At 39.1% G+C, this 17,733-nt stretch overlaps 1 protein-coding gene across 1 annotated transcript; it reads right to left on the reverse strand.

The window, feature by feature from the left end:
- Nucleotides 1–3,706: 3,706 nt before the first annotated feature.
- Nucleotides 3,707–17,152, reverse strand: LOC107042861 (putative U5 small nuclear ribonucleoprotein 200 kDa helicase). Its single transcript, XM_015264068.1, has 3 exons — nucleotides 17,073–17,152; nucleotides 15,237–15,400; nucleotides 3,707–10,069 (listed from the first exon to the last, which is right to left on the reverse strand). Exons 1-3 carry the CDS (start codon nucleotides 17,115–17,117, stop codon nucleotides 3,877–3,879), a joined length of 6,402 nt encoding a protein of 2,133 aa, XP_015119554.1. The 5' UTR covers nucleotides 17,118–17,152; the 3' UTR covers nucleotides 3,707–3,876.
- Between the last annotated feature and the right edge of the window lie 581 nt (nucleotides 17,153–17,733).

The raw sequence follows: 17,733 nt of genomic DNA on the forward strand, positions 1-17,733 counted from the left end.
GAGAGAAAAACGTGAATATCTCGAAAATTAGAGGCGACAAAGTGGGCCCTTTTCACGTGGACGTACACATATAATTGGACTGAAATTTATAGAAACTTTTAATTTGCAATGACGAAATTCCTTGAAATTTCCGTATTACGGCAACGCTGTAAAAATTCCCAATAAGTGTTCCCGGAATTTCCGCGAAAATATTACTGAAACCTACAGACATCATTCCTGAATTCAAGACATTCCTTTGATTTTCAGGATCATGTCACTAGAAATTTTTTACAAAATGACTTAATTTTAACATTGCTTGCTCATTGTATTTCAGAAATGCAGCTCCCTAAAAAAGACATCGATTCCTAGGAACAACGTTTTTTTTTCTCGGCAAATACAGACAATAGAGAAATGTCAGAGTAGAGTGAATAAACTTCACTCGTCAATAACTCCATAATGGCAGAGTGAAATTCCCTGATTTTTTTTCACTCTCGATTAATTTTCTAAAGATTCAAATTGATACTTGAGTATCAATTGATTCATTCACATCGGTCCATTCCATCGGGAGATATTGTCGATTGGAGACAATTTTTTATGGTCACTGAAGAAGGCAAATCATTTATTTAAATATCGCAATAATCTGCGAAAAGTCTCATTCGTTAATCTATTATTATTGATTTAATCCCATTATGTGTATGAGATTTGTTGAGATATAATCTCTCACAAATATTGAATATATTTCTCATCAAAATAATTTGAAATTCATTCATTACCTTTGTATCACTGACAAAATATGTAATAAATGTGAATAAGATGAATTGCTCGTATTTTTTTTTTATTAAAGATCTAGTTATATAGAAATTCAAATAAATGATCCTCTTTCGCTCAAGACTTCATAATTCCTTCTCTCCCTCTCCTTTATGATCAACTAATTTACATATTAAGACAATAAGAAGTTGTATGAACGAAAATGGGATAATCAAGCGGATGAGCGAATGCAGAGGAGGTTTCATGTTGGATTTAAGATTGGGAACGCTTCCCTGTTATCGATTGTTTCCATGGTAATAGATGAAAATTTCTTTACCCACAGAGCCGGCCTCTCGATTAGTTCATGCGCGCCACCGCTATGTAATTCTGTTTGAACAGTTCCCATAAGCCTGAGCGATCTCCCCTATTATCTCTGGCAGAGCCCTTTTCGGAGCTGTCACTCTACTTTACCTACTGTATTTCAATCTCTTTCTGAAAATGACCGCATATATAGTTCATGGCGCCGAACGGCCTCCGAAAAAACCGTTTGAATTCAAAAGTTGTTTATAAAACAAAAGAACGAGATAAAACTAATAAAATGTGAGTATACATTGTTGCGTGTTGATTCTTGTCTTTTGATTGATCGTTTCAAGTGGTGGTGAAGGAATATCGTTTGTGGTCTGGATTTTACCGGGAAAGGTATGAGAATTAGTGTCTCTGTGACGCTACGGATTGACACAAATGTTTGAGGATCCAAAAATGACGATAAAAAATAGTTTTTGATGAACATCAATTCGTTTAATCGATCAGATTGAAACGGATTATAAATCTCGAAAGTTTTGGTTCTTTTCTAGTCCATGGTTTTGGTTTTTGTGGAGTTATTTAAGGTACTAAAATTGAATGTCAAATAGTGCAAACAGATATAGGCTTTGTTGTATAATAAAATGTTACTTTATTTGCGCTCCATTTTACCTCTTTTCTCGATGGATGTTTTATTAAGGGGGATGCGCAACAAATTTGTACCCTTCATACTACCCGTTGTGGTCAATAAAATCGTGAGTACTTGTGACATGTGTAATTGCTATTAGTTTTATGACATTCTGTAATGGAAGGGCTGAATTTCACGAATAACCAACAATTTTTTAAATAATTGGATGATAAGAATATAATGAATTATCAAAATTACTGTTAGATTACACAAATTCACGTTTTTTTAAAATACACTGTTGAAAATTTTTGGTCAATATTTCCCGTATACTTTTCGGAAATTTTCATCGCATTTTAGTTCTACTGAAATTTCAAGGAATTTGGTCATTGAAAATTCAAAATTTCATGATGGAAAAATTGAAGTGAACTGTGAATTTCAGTTCAGTTATTCCCTGAAAATTGAAAGAAATCAGGAAAATTCCGGTAAATATGTTTTTAAATTTTCCATTAAATTTTGAAATTTTTACTGAAAATACTTCAATGATCCTATCGAATGGCAGAAGCTAAATTTCGATTTGTTGAATAATTTGTTTGTTGTAGAAAAATTTAGCATTAATTTGGAAAAATTAGAAACAAACCCATTTTGCCCCATGGTTTTCTTTCTTAATGAATAAAGATGGAGTGTGGGGGGGGGGGAATTCTGCCCCATTGTTTTCTTTTCAATGCAGGGAGGGGGTGAGTTACAACTTGAAAAATTAGTAACAAACTCATTTTACCCCATTGTTATTTTTTCTTAATGAAGAAAGATGGAGTGGCGGAGGGGGGGGGGAATTTTGAAAATTAGTAACGAACCCATTTGGTCTTGTTGTTTTGTTTCTCACTCAATAGGGGGGGGAAGGGGTAGAGAGAATATTAATTTTGAAAAATTAGTAACAAACCTATTTTGCCCCATTGTTTTTTTTTCCTAATGAATAAAGATCGCGGGAGCGGGGGAAAATTTTGAAAATTAGTAACGTACCCGTTTTGCCCCGTTGTTTTTTCTCAATGAATGGGGGGGGAGGCTTAATTTTCAAAAGTTAATAACGAACCCATTTTGCCCCGTTCTTTATTCTCAATGAACGGGGGAGGGGATACGGACACGGTCTAAAAATTTCATTTTCATCGGGCTGTGACGAAAAGTGAACTTTTCGGCACGCTCCGCCTAAAAGTCCAATTTTCGCCACATTGTGATGAAATGGTATATTTCGTAACGAGTGCAAAAAAGTGTTTTTTGGCGAGTGAGAGGTTTATAGCACGAGCCGAAGGCGAGTGATATAATTTCACGAGCTAAAAAACATTTCTTAGCTCGTGGGATTATATCACTCACCTTCGGCTCGTGATATAAACCTCCCACTCGCCAAAAAACACTTTTTTGCACTCGCTACGAAATATACTATTTTAAACTTTTTGGATCATAATGGGTTGATATAACCTAAAAAATGTAAAACTTAAATTTGGTCGATTCCAATGTTTCCATTCGGAAGCAAAAGATCATCATGATTGATTTATTCGGTTTATCTCTCGTATCGAAGAAGCTACATCTGAGTGATGTCTCTACAGGGGTTTAATGAATCGTCTTGATAAAATCCAAGTTTATTACATTAATTCCACGAAAGTAAGAGAAGAAAAAGAGAGTAAATAAAAGAACCAGAAATCCAAAGGGTTTGATGACTAATCCCCCCCCCCCCAATGAACCGCGGTTAGTTCAGGCGAAGGACAGTACATGATTTTTATCGTGTTATATTAGTATTGTGTCACAATTTTTCTGCAAAAAAGCGTGGAGAAAATAACACGTACGGATGAGAAGCATATAAAAAAGTTAGTGCATTAGCCAGAAAAGTCTATTGCATTCCTTTTGGAATTCTATTAAAAACTTGATTTATTAGTTTTTTGCTGATTCTATGAGAATTGGTATTAGTAATCAAATACCAATTCACTATGATTGAGTTGATTTGGCGAGTTGCGAAAGGTTCAGAGTTCAAATCCCGGCCGGGTAGAATGGTGCGATTTAACATTGTTTTGTGGAATCTGTTTATTCTCATTCTTAATAATAATTACATTTCCTCCACGATATCTGTACACAATTCGACGGTAAGAAACATTTGATTAATCATAAGCCTAAAATTCTCCCAATCGACGCGAAAAGCCATCTTAAGAATTCCTCCTTTCAATAAAAAAAACACCTTACTCAGAGTCGGAGGCTGAGCTTCCTTCCGACTCATACTCTCCTACATTAATATTAAACTTGTACTCCTGATCGCACCCAAGGTACGCATCACTCATAAAATACAAAGTGTACCCATGCTGTCCGGGGGCAGGTGCAACAAAATCGAGTTTCACCGTTGCAGTCTGTTGTAGTGTGAGTCGTTTAATTGACAGCAATGAATTCGTCTTGGGATCCCCAATGACCACCCACCAGCCCTCCTCACGTCGCTGTGGGAAGAATGGGGCCACAACGGGTCCAGTGACATCGTCCTCACGTTCCAATTGAACAATAACATTGACAGTTCTCCCGCTGTAAACTCTATCCTTATCCTGCACCTCATAAGACATCTCAATATTCGGATATCGATTGCAGAATTTAGCAACATCCGCCATCTGCACATCAGTCAGTTGCAGAAGCCTATTCCGGTCCTCATCCTCAAGCTCCATAACATCGAAAACATTCTCCACACCCTTATCAGTGCACCTCTTGATGGTCTCAGCAGTAAAGTGAGGCAACTGCTTGAGGTAGGAATCCTTAGACCACATGGCTTGAGTCATCATCTGGGCGAGCTCCATGGCAGCAACAGCAGGCGTCAACCATCCTGAAGAACTGAGAACATCAACACAGGCCTGAATCAGCCTGATAGCCTTACTCAGCACCAATTCCGTGTCTTTCTGTAGCTCTGGACCAAGTTGAATCCTGGACAAATGAGCCTGAAGCAACAATTGTGCCTTGACATGGGGATCGGCCATTCTCTGAGCCTGTGGTGCATGCGGCAGTCTCTGAGCCAAACTCCTCAGGAGATTCTCCTCTCTCTGCCTTACGGGAACGTTCTCATACTCAGCAGCTGCTGCGATAATCTCCAACAGCCCACGAATCTTCGTTTTATTGTTCAAGGACAGACTGAACAGCTCGATAGTTGCATAGTTGATGTAGTAATAAGCAGCGATCATTCCCAAGTTCAGTGGCAAAGTATCCATGTCATCCTCAATGGCCACACACTTGGCCTGTTCCAGGTCGCCAAGAGTATTCTCCACGAGCTCTGATAAATGATCAGACAGATGTCTGTGGGTCACCCCCTGCAGGCCATAATAGTTAGGATTCTGCGTCAATCTTCGATACAGGAATGTCCAGGTGAGGTAGTCCACTGCGTCCTGTTTATTCTCGATTGTCTTCGTGACGATCTCAGCATTGAAGTGATCATGTAGCCTGTGATCCAGATGAGACTCCACCGGCAACGGTTCATTCAGGAACTTCTTGAAGAAGTCTTTCTTCGAGCTTTGACAGAGAAGAACACATTTAGCGTCGTCGTCTTCAAGTGGTCGATTGGCTCGTCCCACCATCTGGAGGACATCCGTGATGGGATAGTCCTCATAAGCATGAGTTTTACCATTGTAACACTGAGTGTCCATAATCACCACCAGATGTGAACTGATGGATAACCCCCAGCAGAGGTCTCGAGTGGCAACAGCTACCTGAATAGCCCCGCTCTCGAACAACTGCTCCACCAAGTGACGATCGTCACTGGACAGTCCTTCGTGCAGATACGCAACTCCTTGGGAGAGAGTCTCCTTTAACGTTTTATCAGACATCCTATCGAGGAAGGGTTTGATATCAGCCTCTTCAGCATGGAAGAACTTTGTCTTCTGTCCTTCAGCAGCTGCAAATGTTAACAAATCAAAGGCTGTTAGCCTCGCTTGTCTTCTTGTCGGGACAAATATGATGACGGGTTTATGGGGAGCATGACGAAGGATGGCGTTGTAGACTGGCTTGGCCATTGCAGCAAGTCGAGAGGCGTTGTGAGTGATGTTGATCCCCTGGACGTGGAGTTCAAGGGGGATTGGTCTGACTGATGGATGGAAGTTAAAGGTTGCTGCTGCCTGAGCATCCAGCCAAGCTGCTGCGTCCTTGGCGTCAGCCAGTGGAGCTGACAGTGCAACTATTCTTGTTGGTCTTTCGAGTTGGAGGGCAATGTATCTTGCTCGTGAACATGCCACTTCGAGGACTGGTCCCTCCTCCCCTCCAATCAACTGCAGCTCGTCGACGATGAAAAGTTGAACGTTCTGGACGTTCTTACGTTGTTTCCATCTTCGCGAAAGCACATCCCACTTGTCAGCAGTTGTCACAATTATCTGAGCCTTTGCGATGAGCTTCAGATCAGTTCCAGTCTCACCTGTCAGCAAGACTATCTTGTGGCCCAGGCGATGATTGAATTTGACCAACCAATCCGTATAAACTAGCTCTGCAAGGGCCTGCTTGCTCACCATGTAGACACATCTGCCGTCTGGTTTCTGGGAGAGTAATCTCAGAACAGCGAACTCTGCTATTATCGTCTTGCCAGAACCTGTGGGTGCACCCACGAAGACATTGTCGTCTGAATTGTAGACTGCGTTGAATACTTGAGTTTGGATGGGGTTGAACTGTGGAAATTTATCAGAGTACAGGCTTTCGAACTTGGGGTTCCTGAGAGCTGTGATGGGGAGAGGTTGGAGATCCAGCAATTCAGTTGGTGGAAGGTTCTTCTCGGGGAGAATCAGATGCCTGAAGCTCACAGGCAACTGTGTCTCTGACCCAATCCACCTGTCTGACACGATCCTCAGAAAATAATGAGGTGGAAGAGGCTCGAATACTGGGACAAAGAACTTTATCAAGTGTTCATCACTCGCATATTTAGCTTTCAGCAAGAAAAACTCGTGATGGAGGATGACTTCTGAGTCGACGTCTTCCACAAGGATCCAGAATGCTTCTGAGGCTCCATGGACCTTGTCATCCCACTGGAAGTCCGGGGTTATTGTTAGTTCCACTCTCAATGTTGATCTGGTGATGGGTTGAATATGAGTGGACAAATCCAATTTAGGGAACTGATGAATGTACTTGTGAATAGTTTTTCCAAGTTTCGGCATTCGAATAAGCTCGCCAATCTCATTCGGCCCGAGATCATAGAGTCTCTCCCAAGGGAAGTTCTTCTTCTCGATCCTCTTGACAACCTCCTCAGGCATTTTTCTGAATTGACGAAGAGGTGTCATAGACTGCCACATCCTTCTATCAATCATTTTGCATAATGACAAACACTTGTCAGCCAATTGTGCCCACCCTCTGAACAAAACAATCTCGAAGATAGCTCTCATCAGCCTAGATGCTGACTGAGTCACAAAAACCATGTCAGACATCAATGCAAAGCCCTCGAGCTTCAATTGTGAGATGTAAGCCTGAAGAAGAACGTTCACTTTGGCACTAGGTTCTTCAATGCTCTCTTTTATGGGAATTGGAACCCTTTCCATCAGTTTCTGCAGCTCCAACTTCTCCTCCTCGCGCACATTGATGTTCTTAAACTCCCCAGAGAGCGAGAACACTCTGAACAATTCAATCTCACTCAATGTTCTCTTTAACAACAGATTGTACGTGGACATGGTCTCGTGGGTGCAGTAGTAATGCGAAGCGATTCTTCCTAGTTCAGTTGACTGGAAATTTCCGGATTTCCTGTCGTATTTGATCAAGCCACTTCGATCAAGCTGAATAGCAGCAGAATGTATGAGATCAGCTCGATGGAGCTCCAGCAGTGGATCCTCTTTAAGCTTGTCTCCACTGATCCCATACAAATTAGGACCCCTCAGCATTCTTATGAAGAGGTAAGTGTATCCCAACCAAATGACAGCATCTCTGATGTTCTGAATTGTCCCTAGGACAATCTCAGCATTCAACATGTCAGCCATCTTCCCAATCATCTGTGACTCAATGGGCAGTTGTTGGTTCAGCAGTGAAAGGTAATACTGTAGTTCACTATGATTTGTTATCAGTATTCCCTCGCCTTTGGTGTCATACTGAGGTCTACCAGCACGCCCCAGCATCTGGAGGACATCTAGAGCTCCAAGCTCCACCCATCGTCCCTTCTCAGGATTATAAATTTGTGTTCCCTTGATGATGACAGTGTGAGCTGGTAAGTTGACACCCCAAGCAAGAGTTGCAGTGGACACAAGAACCTGAATGTGTCTGTCAGCAAACAAATCTTCCACTAGAGTCCTGTCGACTCTTGTCATACCGGCGTGATGAATGGCAAATCCATATGGCAATAAATCCTTCAACTCTTGATTCTTCACCTGTTCAGCTTCAGTCCTGAGGACTTCCATCGATGCTGACCCTTCTCTTAAGAACGCCCCCAAGGTGTCTTTCTCCAGACACATGTCTCTGATAGCCCTAGCTGTCTTCCCAGTTTCTTTTCTCGAATGCACAAAGATCAAGACTTGGTTCTTACCTGCATGAAGCATTGTCTTCTCGTAAACAATCTCATTCATCACCTGAAAACGTTTAATAGCCTTCTTCTCAGTGACACCGATGTACTGTTGCTCCAGAGCTACTGGTCTGAAGCTGTTGTCAAAGTAGAACAATCCAGTTTCAGGTTTTATTCTCAGAAAAGCAGCTACGTCTTCGTAGTTAGGAAGAGTAGCAGACAGACCAACCAGACGAACATCCTCTTGAGTCGTCTCAATGTTCCTGATAGTTCTAGCCACAAGAGCCTCCAGGACAGGTCCTCGTTCGTCATGAAGCAAATGGATTTCATCAATGATGATTAACCTCACTAAAGACGTAAACGTCTTGTCCCCACCCTTCCTCGTGATGACATCCCATTTCTCAGGGGTGCAAACAATCACCTGACTGGCAGCTATCTGCTCCCTCGTCAGTTGGTGATCTCCAGTCAATTCTGAGACTGTTATGTTGTAGCTGGAAAGACGTTTCCCAAAATTACCAGTCATCTCTTGTACGAGTGAACGCATTGGAGCTATGTAGATTATCTTGAATTCCTCAGCATTGATGGTGCCATCGTCATTTATGTGTTTTCCAATCTCCCTCATCATGGTCAACAAAGCAACATTAGTTTTTCCTGCACCTGTTGGGGCACACAACAACAGATTCTCATCACTATTCAGAGCTGTATTATGAAGTCTGCTTTGTATTCTATTCAGGGTCTTGAAACCCTCGAAAGCAGGCTGAACGTATTTTGGGAGATGATCGATGGGATGGAGTTTCTCATTTTCTCCAAATGGCTTGGGCTTCAGGGCTGGCACATGCACCTCTTCATACCCCTTCCTCTGTTTTCTGAAGCTCCTATCGGGCAACTTACACCTTTTGTTGGCAATGAAGTGGCTGCCCTGTGTGAAAACAAGGTCCTCCAAGTCTACGATGTTCCTGGTCCCTTGAACTTGACCTCCAGGACCTCCTGTGTCTTCCTTCTCCTCTCTCCTTTTTCTCTGTGCTCTTGCTTCCATTGTTTCGTTCCCATCATCATCATTTTTACCAGTGTCTAATTGTCGAAGAATTTTAGCTAATGCAGGATCATCCTTCATGCTGTCACGTATCTTCTGACGGTCTGATTCCGATTGAGATGAGGCTAGCATTGTGCAGTACGCGATCATGTGGCGTTGTTTCATCAGTTGCTTGATGAAATCGAAGCAGTCGTAGCCCAGGAGACCAACGAGGTCGTTTTCGCATTGACGATCACTTGGGGCGTCCTTCAGGACATTGAGGACCTGAGCAGCTCGAGCCTGGGACTCCACAGCGTCCTTGTAGATTCTGCTAAGTCTTCGCTGGAGCCAGTAGGCGTCGATGTCCAAGGGGTGCAGGGTTTTCTCCTTCTTGGCTTCTTCTGTCCCTCCGAGGTTCTCAGCGTGAATCAGACGATCGTCGTTGGCCTCTTCACCCTCGTCCCCATCGTCGTCGTTCTCCCTGACCTCTCCGTAAACGTCCTCGTCGTCCTCCTCACTGCTCTCTTCGAACTGAACGTTTATGCCGTAGGTCTCGTCGATATTCTCCTCGCTTGTTGGGTTCTTCTCTTCGTTACCGAAGTCTGTGATCTTCTTGCCAAGGTTCACTAGTAAAGCGAATCGCTCGTCTGCGAGGGGCCCCAGGAGAAGTTCTGTTTCTTTCTTCTTGTCTTTATCCTGACGGTCGCTTTTGAGGGCTCCTAGGACCTCGTCGGCTGCACCGCAAAGAATGTCGCGGGGCTGATCGCCGAGGGCCTCTTGGATGAAGCTCAGGAGGACTTCGTAGGTTTGACGGGTTTCTTGGGTCTTTGGGCGGTAGACTATTCCCACCATCTCGTCTACACCTTCTGAGAGGAGGGTAGCTCCTTTCATCCGGGTGAAATCGTACTGCGCTTCGTCACGTTTTTGACGCCTGAGGAACGAGAATGAAATTACAATTAGAAAACTCTTCATTTATGCCTAGTAGACTGACACATTCAACGGGGATTTCTTAAATGTACCTTTCCTGTATCTGAATCTGAGCGTTTTCGTTTATTGAAAAACCCATGCGATTTTTTTCTGACTTTTAAGAAGGAATTGGAAGCCACTGCAAAGGAATCAAAGTTTTACAACATTTTTTATCTATTAGCAGTTTGTAGCCGTTATAGTCGATGAAACGCCAAAAGGCTTTAATGATGGTCTCACGTAAAGTAGAGCGATTGTCAGGCCCATGCATTGCTCATTTTCCGGATAATATTATGCAGGCCTGCCTTCGTTCATCCGTTTACCTAATTTCTGGCACCGTGTATACTATTTTATGAAATTCAGATCCATTACACCGAACTTCTATACTCTTTCCATATTTTTACTTTTGAATAAATTCTCCAAATTTATGTATACTGAGATAAACAAAATTCTAGAATTAAAAAAATCTCACAATCGACTAATTCCTATCATTTAAATTCTTGATATAATCTTTTTCTCCCTTGAATGTGAGAAATGTAACAATTGCGAAAATAATGCATTCAAGTTAATTGCAATCAATCATCAGGACTGTACAATTTTTTTCTGTTTGCTTTGAATATTAAAGAAAATACTACATTTCATTTCGAAAAATACTCAAATAGTCGAAGAATCATGTACTAGAATCTCAAAAGAAACGATCGATTGCGATTGTCCTTAGAACGTTTCCAAAATTCCGATTTTCAGTGAAAATCACACTTTTCAATTCTCTAACAAATGAATGGAAAAATTCGAAAAAATCTCTTCTTTATCTTTCGGCACTTGCGAGTAAATTCCACATTCAATATTATTAACATGTAAGTGAATGCCTGAAATTATTCGCATTTCAAACTCTATTGCCTCTTTTACGTGGATTTTACCATAATGAAATTGAAATACTTGCACTGGCTTCATAAATATCCTAAAAAATCTGAAAAAATTCACATAATTATTTTATACAATGATCTATGGGATTTAGACTCAGGCTGGGCGAAATTCATTAATCGCCTCACTTGTGTCAGTATACCTAGGGATATAAAATACGTAAGGGCAAAATAGAAGTCATGCAGATAATTTTTCGGAAAGTCATTTCTGGCCGAACGTCAACACTCGATTCAATCGTTGGGTATTTTTTGAAAGGAAGTATTAGGTTTAGGGCCTTTAGTAGAGATGTGAGTGTAAAAATGACCGGTCAAATGGCCGTCAATGACCGCCGTCATGGCCGGTAATTAAAGCGTCGAGAATTTGACCATATGGTCAAAAAAATAACGATTGGCCATAAGCATCAAATGAGCGAATAAATTTGGACAGTCAATTTCGGAAATTTTTGTCCGATTTAGGTTCTATTGAAATTGCTAGGAATTTTGTCATTGAAAATGCATAAAAACACAAAAACAAATGTTTTTGTAAAAAAACTGGGCCACGAAAAAGTTTGTTTGATTCCTGCTGGGAAGTCGAAGTTTTTGAAAAATACATAGAAATAAAAAAGGAAGCCAAGTCAGGAATTTTGAATAAATGGTGATAGTGCAGAATGAGGTTTCTGTAAGAAAAATAGTTCGCAATGGAATAAGTATTCTAAAAAAATTCTCAATGAAATAAAAAAATCAGTAGGAGCAGGACCGACGTCCTTGGCGCGGATCAAAGGATGGAAGATTAGATTAATACAGACAGTGAGTTGAAAAACTCTGCGTCAAGAACGTTGGTCCTGCTCCTTCTGATTTTTTATTTCATGGGGAATTTTTTTTAGAATACTTATTCCAGTGAGAACTATTTTTCTTATAGAAACCTGATTGTGCACTATCACCATTTATTCAAAATTCCTGACTTGGCTTCCTTTTTTATTTCTATGTATTTTTCAAAAACTTCGACTTCCCAGCAGGAATCAAACAAAACTTTTTTTTGGCCCAGTTTTTTTACAAAAACATTTGTTTTTGTGTTTTTAGGCAGATTTCATTATTTTTTTCAAAATAAGCAAGGACTGTCGTTACATCCGGTGAAATTTGTTCTTTTCAATTGAATTTAACGCATTCATTTTTCATAAAATGGAACATTTTTTTAATCAAAAATTGAAGGGAAATAAACAGTTCTACTTCAGATTTATTGTCTCCACCGAATTTCAATTTTTAATCATCTATTAATAATTTTCTGACTTGATTTGATTCCTCATTCAATTTTGCTCTGATGATTCCTATGTGGATTGTATTTTTTGGAGAGATGAATTGATTTCCTTATAGGAAGAGTCGAACAAAATGTTCACAAAGAATTCTTTTTGAAAACATCTGTTTTTGTTTTTTTTTGTTTTCAAAAATATTAGGGAAACATTGGGCGGAATGGACTCTTCTGACTTCTTGTTTCAATATGTATAACCAAGGAACAAATTTATCAATTGAGCTCAGTCTAAGCTTATTACAAAGGGGCTGACTGTACTTTAGTTAAAAAAAAAAAATTCTATTTCATCAACACTTCAATAAGACATCAACATTTTGAAAAGGGTTCAAAGTGTCCATTTAATCCTACCGTCTCCTACTAATTTTTCCTAAATAAACACAAAATTGTTCGCATTTCACTGTCACTTAATTTAGAGAATTTTTTTCCACGGAATGAAAACATTTCCTGTTACACTCGGAGAAAAATAAATATTTTCTTTTCGAAGTTAACTATTCACGGACATTTAATACTTGATCACGCAATATTTTCGACAAATCTCACTGTTGTCGCATTCCAAACATAAACCGATAACCTCACAAACAGTGCATAAACTACCTTTTTGTCATTCCGGCCGTAAGGCAGCGTTTCTCTGCCTACGGCCGTCGTGACAATAGTATTTTTCCGGCCTGTTGCGATGGGGTTTTTTACTCGTGTGGCGTTGGCCTCCGAGCCGTAGGCGAGGACTGGCCAACCACACGAGTAAAAAAACCCCATCGTAACAGCCCAGGAACAATATTTTTCTGTAGTGATTTTCAAGTTTTCAAGTTTGGGAAGTATGTAATACCAATTCCCAGACGAGAAATCGTGAGAAGCAGTACAGAAAAAAATATTGTTCGTCATACGGCCAAAAAAAACTTTTCTGGCGAATATGAGGTTTGCAGCACGAGCCGAAGGCGAGGGAACAATAGAACAATATTTTTTGTCATGACGGCCGTAGGCAGAGATTCACAGACGCGGAGCGTCCGTGAAACGCTGCCTTACGGCCGGAATGACAAAAATAGAATTGTGGTATTCGATGTCATCGTTGCACAATCGACAATTTTTTGTTATTCTGCTTGACAACAGAAAAATTAGTAAACTACGGAAAATTATTGATATAATTTTTTTCTGCTTGGTCCACGAGACGTCGAATACCGCAATTCTATTGGTCGGAAGAATAATGGGGGAAGGATGATAATGAATAATGAATGATAATAATTCAATTTTCTTAAAAAATTTTCCGATCGAACCCTCAAAAAATGACCCAAAAAATGACCGAAATAAAAATGATCGAAATAAAAATGACCATCAATTTGCAGGGATATAGACGATTTTTCATGAGTTTGGCTCGGGTCTCATACAGATTAACTGTGACGGTCATTTTGCATACAAAATTCAGTCAAGGGCAGAAAACTGTCGGAAACCGGTCTGACCTGACCGAAAGGGAAATAGTCCATGCGCTGAGGCCAAAAGGTATAAAATCGATGTAAAGTCTTGAAACTTGGATATCTTATGTATTCTGATGTCCTGAAACCGAATGTGTATTTTGCGAATATAGTAGGCATTCAATAGTTATTAACAATTTAATGGTTTAATTGCGTTTATTGCCGCCATTTTGATTGGTATGAAAAAAAGTTTCGAATAAAAAATGGTCTTTGGAATTTTAAGAATACAACCATGTCCGATTTTTTTTAAATCCGTTGATTTTTGGAGAAAATATGATAATTTATACTTGACAGATGACTTTCAGTGGCTCACCCGTTCGGGCTTCTAATGCAAAATTAATGACCAAAATAATCTCGGAGATACAAAAAGTTTAAACAAAAAAGTTCCATAAAAAAACAATGCATGAAGTGTTTCTTTATTTTTAGAAAAAGAACCATTTTTGGCAGAGATTTGGCGTTTTGAATAATGTACGTGCTCTGTCGAGGTTTGCCTCTCTGAGGGGCTTGAAGAAAACCTTGTTTTACAATAAATTTTCAATAAAAAATGATTTGTTTAATCATTAATACATGCATACGTAACCAATGATTATTCGTTATAACTTTTTTTTACAAATAAGCAGTGCCGTAAACAGTCATTAACAATAACACTATGGTTCTTTTTCTAAAAATAAAGAAACACTCCATTCATTGTCTTTTTACGGAACTTTTTTGTTCATAAAAATCGAACGTGGTTGTATTCGTAAGATGTCAAAGACCATTTTTTATTTGAAACTTTTTTTTATTCGAAACTAAATGGCGGCAATATATGCATTTAAACAATTAAATTGCTAATATTTATTGAAGGCCTAACTTATTAGCAAAAAAAAACACATTCGATTTCAGCACATCAAAATACATAACATACCCAAGTTTCAAGACTTTACATCTATTTTATACCTTTTGACCTCAGCGTATCGACTAAAAATGAGGTGGGTCATTTCACGTCTCTTAGCCTTTAGGGCCATACAGGCCACATAGGTTACGGGGATCAAGAGGGTCAAAATCCCTTATTTGACATTCACGAAAGTCCGTTTGATGTTACAAAGGGTAACGGGAGTAAACCTCTATGAACATGGTGACCCTGGTGAATGCTAAAAAAGTCTAGAATATTCTAAAATTTTGTAGGAGCACCTGAAGAGTGTATCGATGATGAAGTTTTCGGTCTGGAGTTTTTTATATTTTTCTAGAATCTTCTATGATTTTCCGAAGCGTTCCCTTTTGAATTAATCGCGAAATTCCTAAGGATTTCTAGAACATTCCAGAGTCTTCTGGAATATTCACCATCGAAAAATTGTAGAGTTTTCCAGACGATTCGGAAACTTTTCAGAGGATTCTGTACCGTTCGGGACCTTTCTTGAACTTTCTAAAATTTTCCATGAATTTCGGGGGAAACAGACATCTCAAATTGTATAGAGTAAAATTACTGACTTGACTTTACGCTCTTCAGCTTTTCCAGGTTTTGTTCTCTGGGCTCTGTCACCCATCCTCGTCCCATCCAATTTGCCCACAAGGGACATGACCTCACCGGTGGCTTCATCTCGACTTCGACGTTCTATCAATCGCACATCAGCTTGAAGCACAAGATTAGAATTCTGGAATTAGCGGAAAAGAATGTCAATTGAATAGCTGAAAATAATTATCCTGCAAAGATAGATACTTTATCATCACTTTAAAAAATTATCATCTCGATTTAAGAATTAATTTATTACTGTTAGTCAATTGAGTAATAGTTCCTCACTTGAAAATATCACAATTTTTCGCTGAAATATGTATATTCATAATTTCACGTGATCAATATTCCATTCTAGAATTCTCAACAAAAGTAGTGAATTGATAATGTCAACACTTCACCATCAAATAAATGAATATCTCATGCAAGCAAGATAGGGTATCAGCGACTTAAGAATGAAATTCTTGCAATCATTCCTTGTAATAGAATTAGCCCAGGAGAAAATCAATTCTATTAAGGCTTGGATAGATTGTCTTTCCGTTTTCTAAATTGTTTGTCCATCTTCATAATCTTAGAATATATCACAATTTCCATTGGATTTTACATCACGCAGGAGTCCCTAAAAATTATTATTGTACAGTCAAATAAAGTAGAAAAAAAACTAAATATCTTGAAAGAGGGTTTTTAATAAAGATTAGGAAATAAGTCCGATAGAGAGGAAATTGTAAATGGATAATTCATCATGACAACTAACTAACGGCCCGAGCTTGGCTACTGTGACGACGAATGACCCCCAAACAGCCATTAGATACCGTAAATTATTAAACATATCTAAGTACTATGGCCATTTTTTCTCCAGTGCAATGCTTTTCTACTTTTCTCGTCGAACATCAGAGCTTTCATTTGAGCCGCATTTGACCCCAAGTGTCCGGCCATTTTAAAATGATTTTATTATTTAAACCTTGCAGGTCTGAATTTGAATCTCGATATTGAACCGTTAGAAAACATTTTAAAATTTTGAAAAAAAAGAGCAAGTTTACTTTTGGAGTTTATTTTTGAAAATTATGGGCATTTTCTGGAAATAATTGATAAACAATCAATTTTTCGCCGTAAAAATCATTTGTTCGGAATCATAACAAATTTATTCCTATTCAGGATTTTATCAGAGATGGATTCCATAGCAAAAAAATAAGGTTTCCTAAAGATTAAAAAATTTCAATGATTTATTTATAAACAACGAATGTTATTATTATTATTTACTTATTGTTTAATGAGAGTAAACATACAAATAGAGCTCTCTTCTAGCAAGAGGGTGCGTAACGGCATAGCGTAGTAAAATATACAATATAATTGAAATGGCGAACAAAGCGTTCGTTTGATATAATAAACAACGAATGTTTAAAAACATATCTTTGTGCAAAATGTAATTTGACGGACACTGAATATTCATGATTTTTTCCAAATTTTTATCACGCAATTTAACTGACAACTCCAGGGCTATGTAAAACGGAATAACAATTGAAGAGAATTCCAGATTATCAAACTGAAAAAAAACACCCAATATCACGTGCCTTAAAAGACAATTCCAAAAATGATGTGTATTTCCAATGTACTCCTTTATTTATCATCAAACGTTTGCTGTCGTACAATTGTTTTCTGTCAAACATAACCTCTGTAACAATCAATATTTCCCTAGTGGAACAACAATCCATAAACATAAAAGCTATTACATGAATTAATCGATTATTGGACTATGAAGAGTCTGGAATGAACAGATGGCTTCATGATAATATTTTAATAACAAAATCACTTACGGCTTTGTATTCGTATTGGAGTTGTCGTGCCGCTGCGTCCGCCATTTTTGCGGCGACTGTAGAGCTGTTGACGTCGTCAATTTAAGGAAGCACGACGATTTCTATTCTTTAGTCGATAATATTGGAAACGCTAAATATCAAAACGCCACCTATGAATGGCGGATATTGGGCTGCACACAGCAGTATCAACCCAATTTGGGCTTGTGTTAGCGTGTATGGGCGCGTTTCGCAATCGACGTAGTAGCAGTAGCAGTACTGCAACCCTAATTTTGCTTTACTGCAGCTACGGTAGTTGATTCCGAAACGCACCCTATATGAGAAGCCAAAATCGGACGAAACGCACACTATATGAGAAGCCAAAATCAGAGATTATAATCTCTGCCAAAATCGTCCATATTGGTGAAAACGAGCGCCGCCATCGGTAATTAGCGGTCCCAATAGGCATTCGTGTTCATTCAACTGTGGTAAAGAGTGGCCAAATTCAAATAGGGCAATAATGATTCACATGGGCTTAGCCGACCGATATTAATTTTTCAATTAATGCACTTATTGAATCGATAGCTAATCGTTTGCCGATAATTGAAGTGCATTTAATAACGTTTGATAATAATTTATTGAATTATAAAAAATTAATCAAATTTCGCCCATGTGTTTAGCCGAC

The sequence above is a fragment of the Diachasma alloeum genome, unplaced genomic scaffold (assembly GCF_001412515.2).
Source record: "Diachasma alloeum isolate Michigan unplaced genomic scaffold, Dall2.0 Dall_scaffold_00532, whole genome shotgun sequence".
Lineage (NCBI taxonomy): Eukaryota > Metazoa > Arthropoda > Insecta > Hymenoptera > Braconidae > Diachasma > Diachasma alloeum.

What these genes read in the sequence shown, in the direction of transcription:
- LOC107042861 (XM_015264068.1), bottom strand. Translation starts at nt 17,117, where the DNA reads ATGGCGGACGCAGCGGCACGACAACTCCAATACGAATACAAAGCC. An exon ending in TCCAATACGAATACAAAGCC is followed by an intron (nt 15,401 to 17,072) that starts GTAAGTGATTTT and finishes CGCTAATTCCAG; the next exon opens with AATTCTAATCTTGTGCTTCA. An exon ending in GCTGAAGAGCGTAAAGTCAA is followed by an intron (nt 10,070 to 15,236) that starts GTCAGTAATTTT and finishes CTCGTTCCTCAG; the next exon opens with GCGTCAAAAACGTGACGAAG.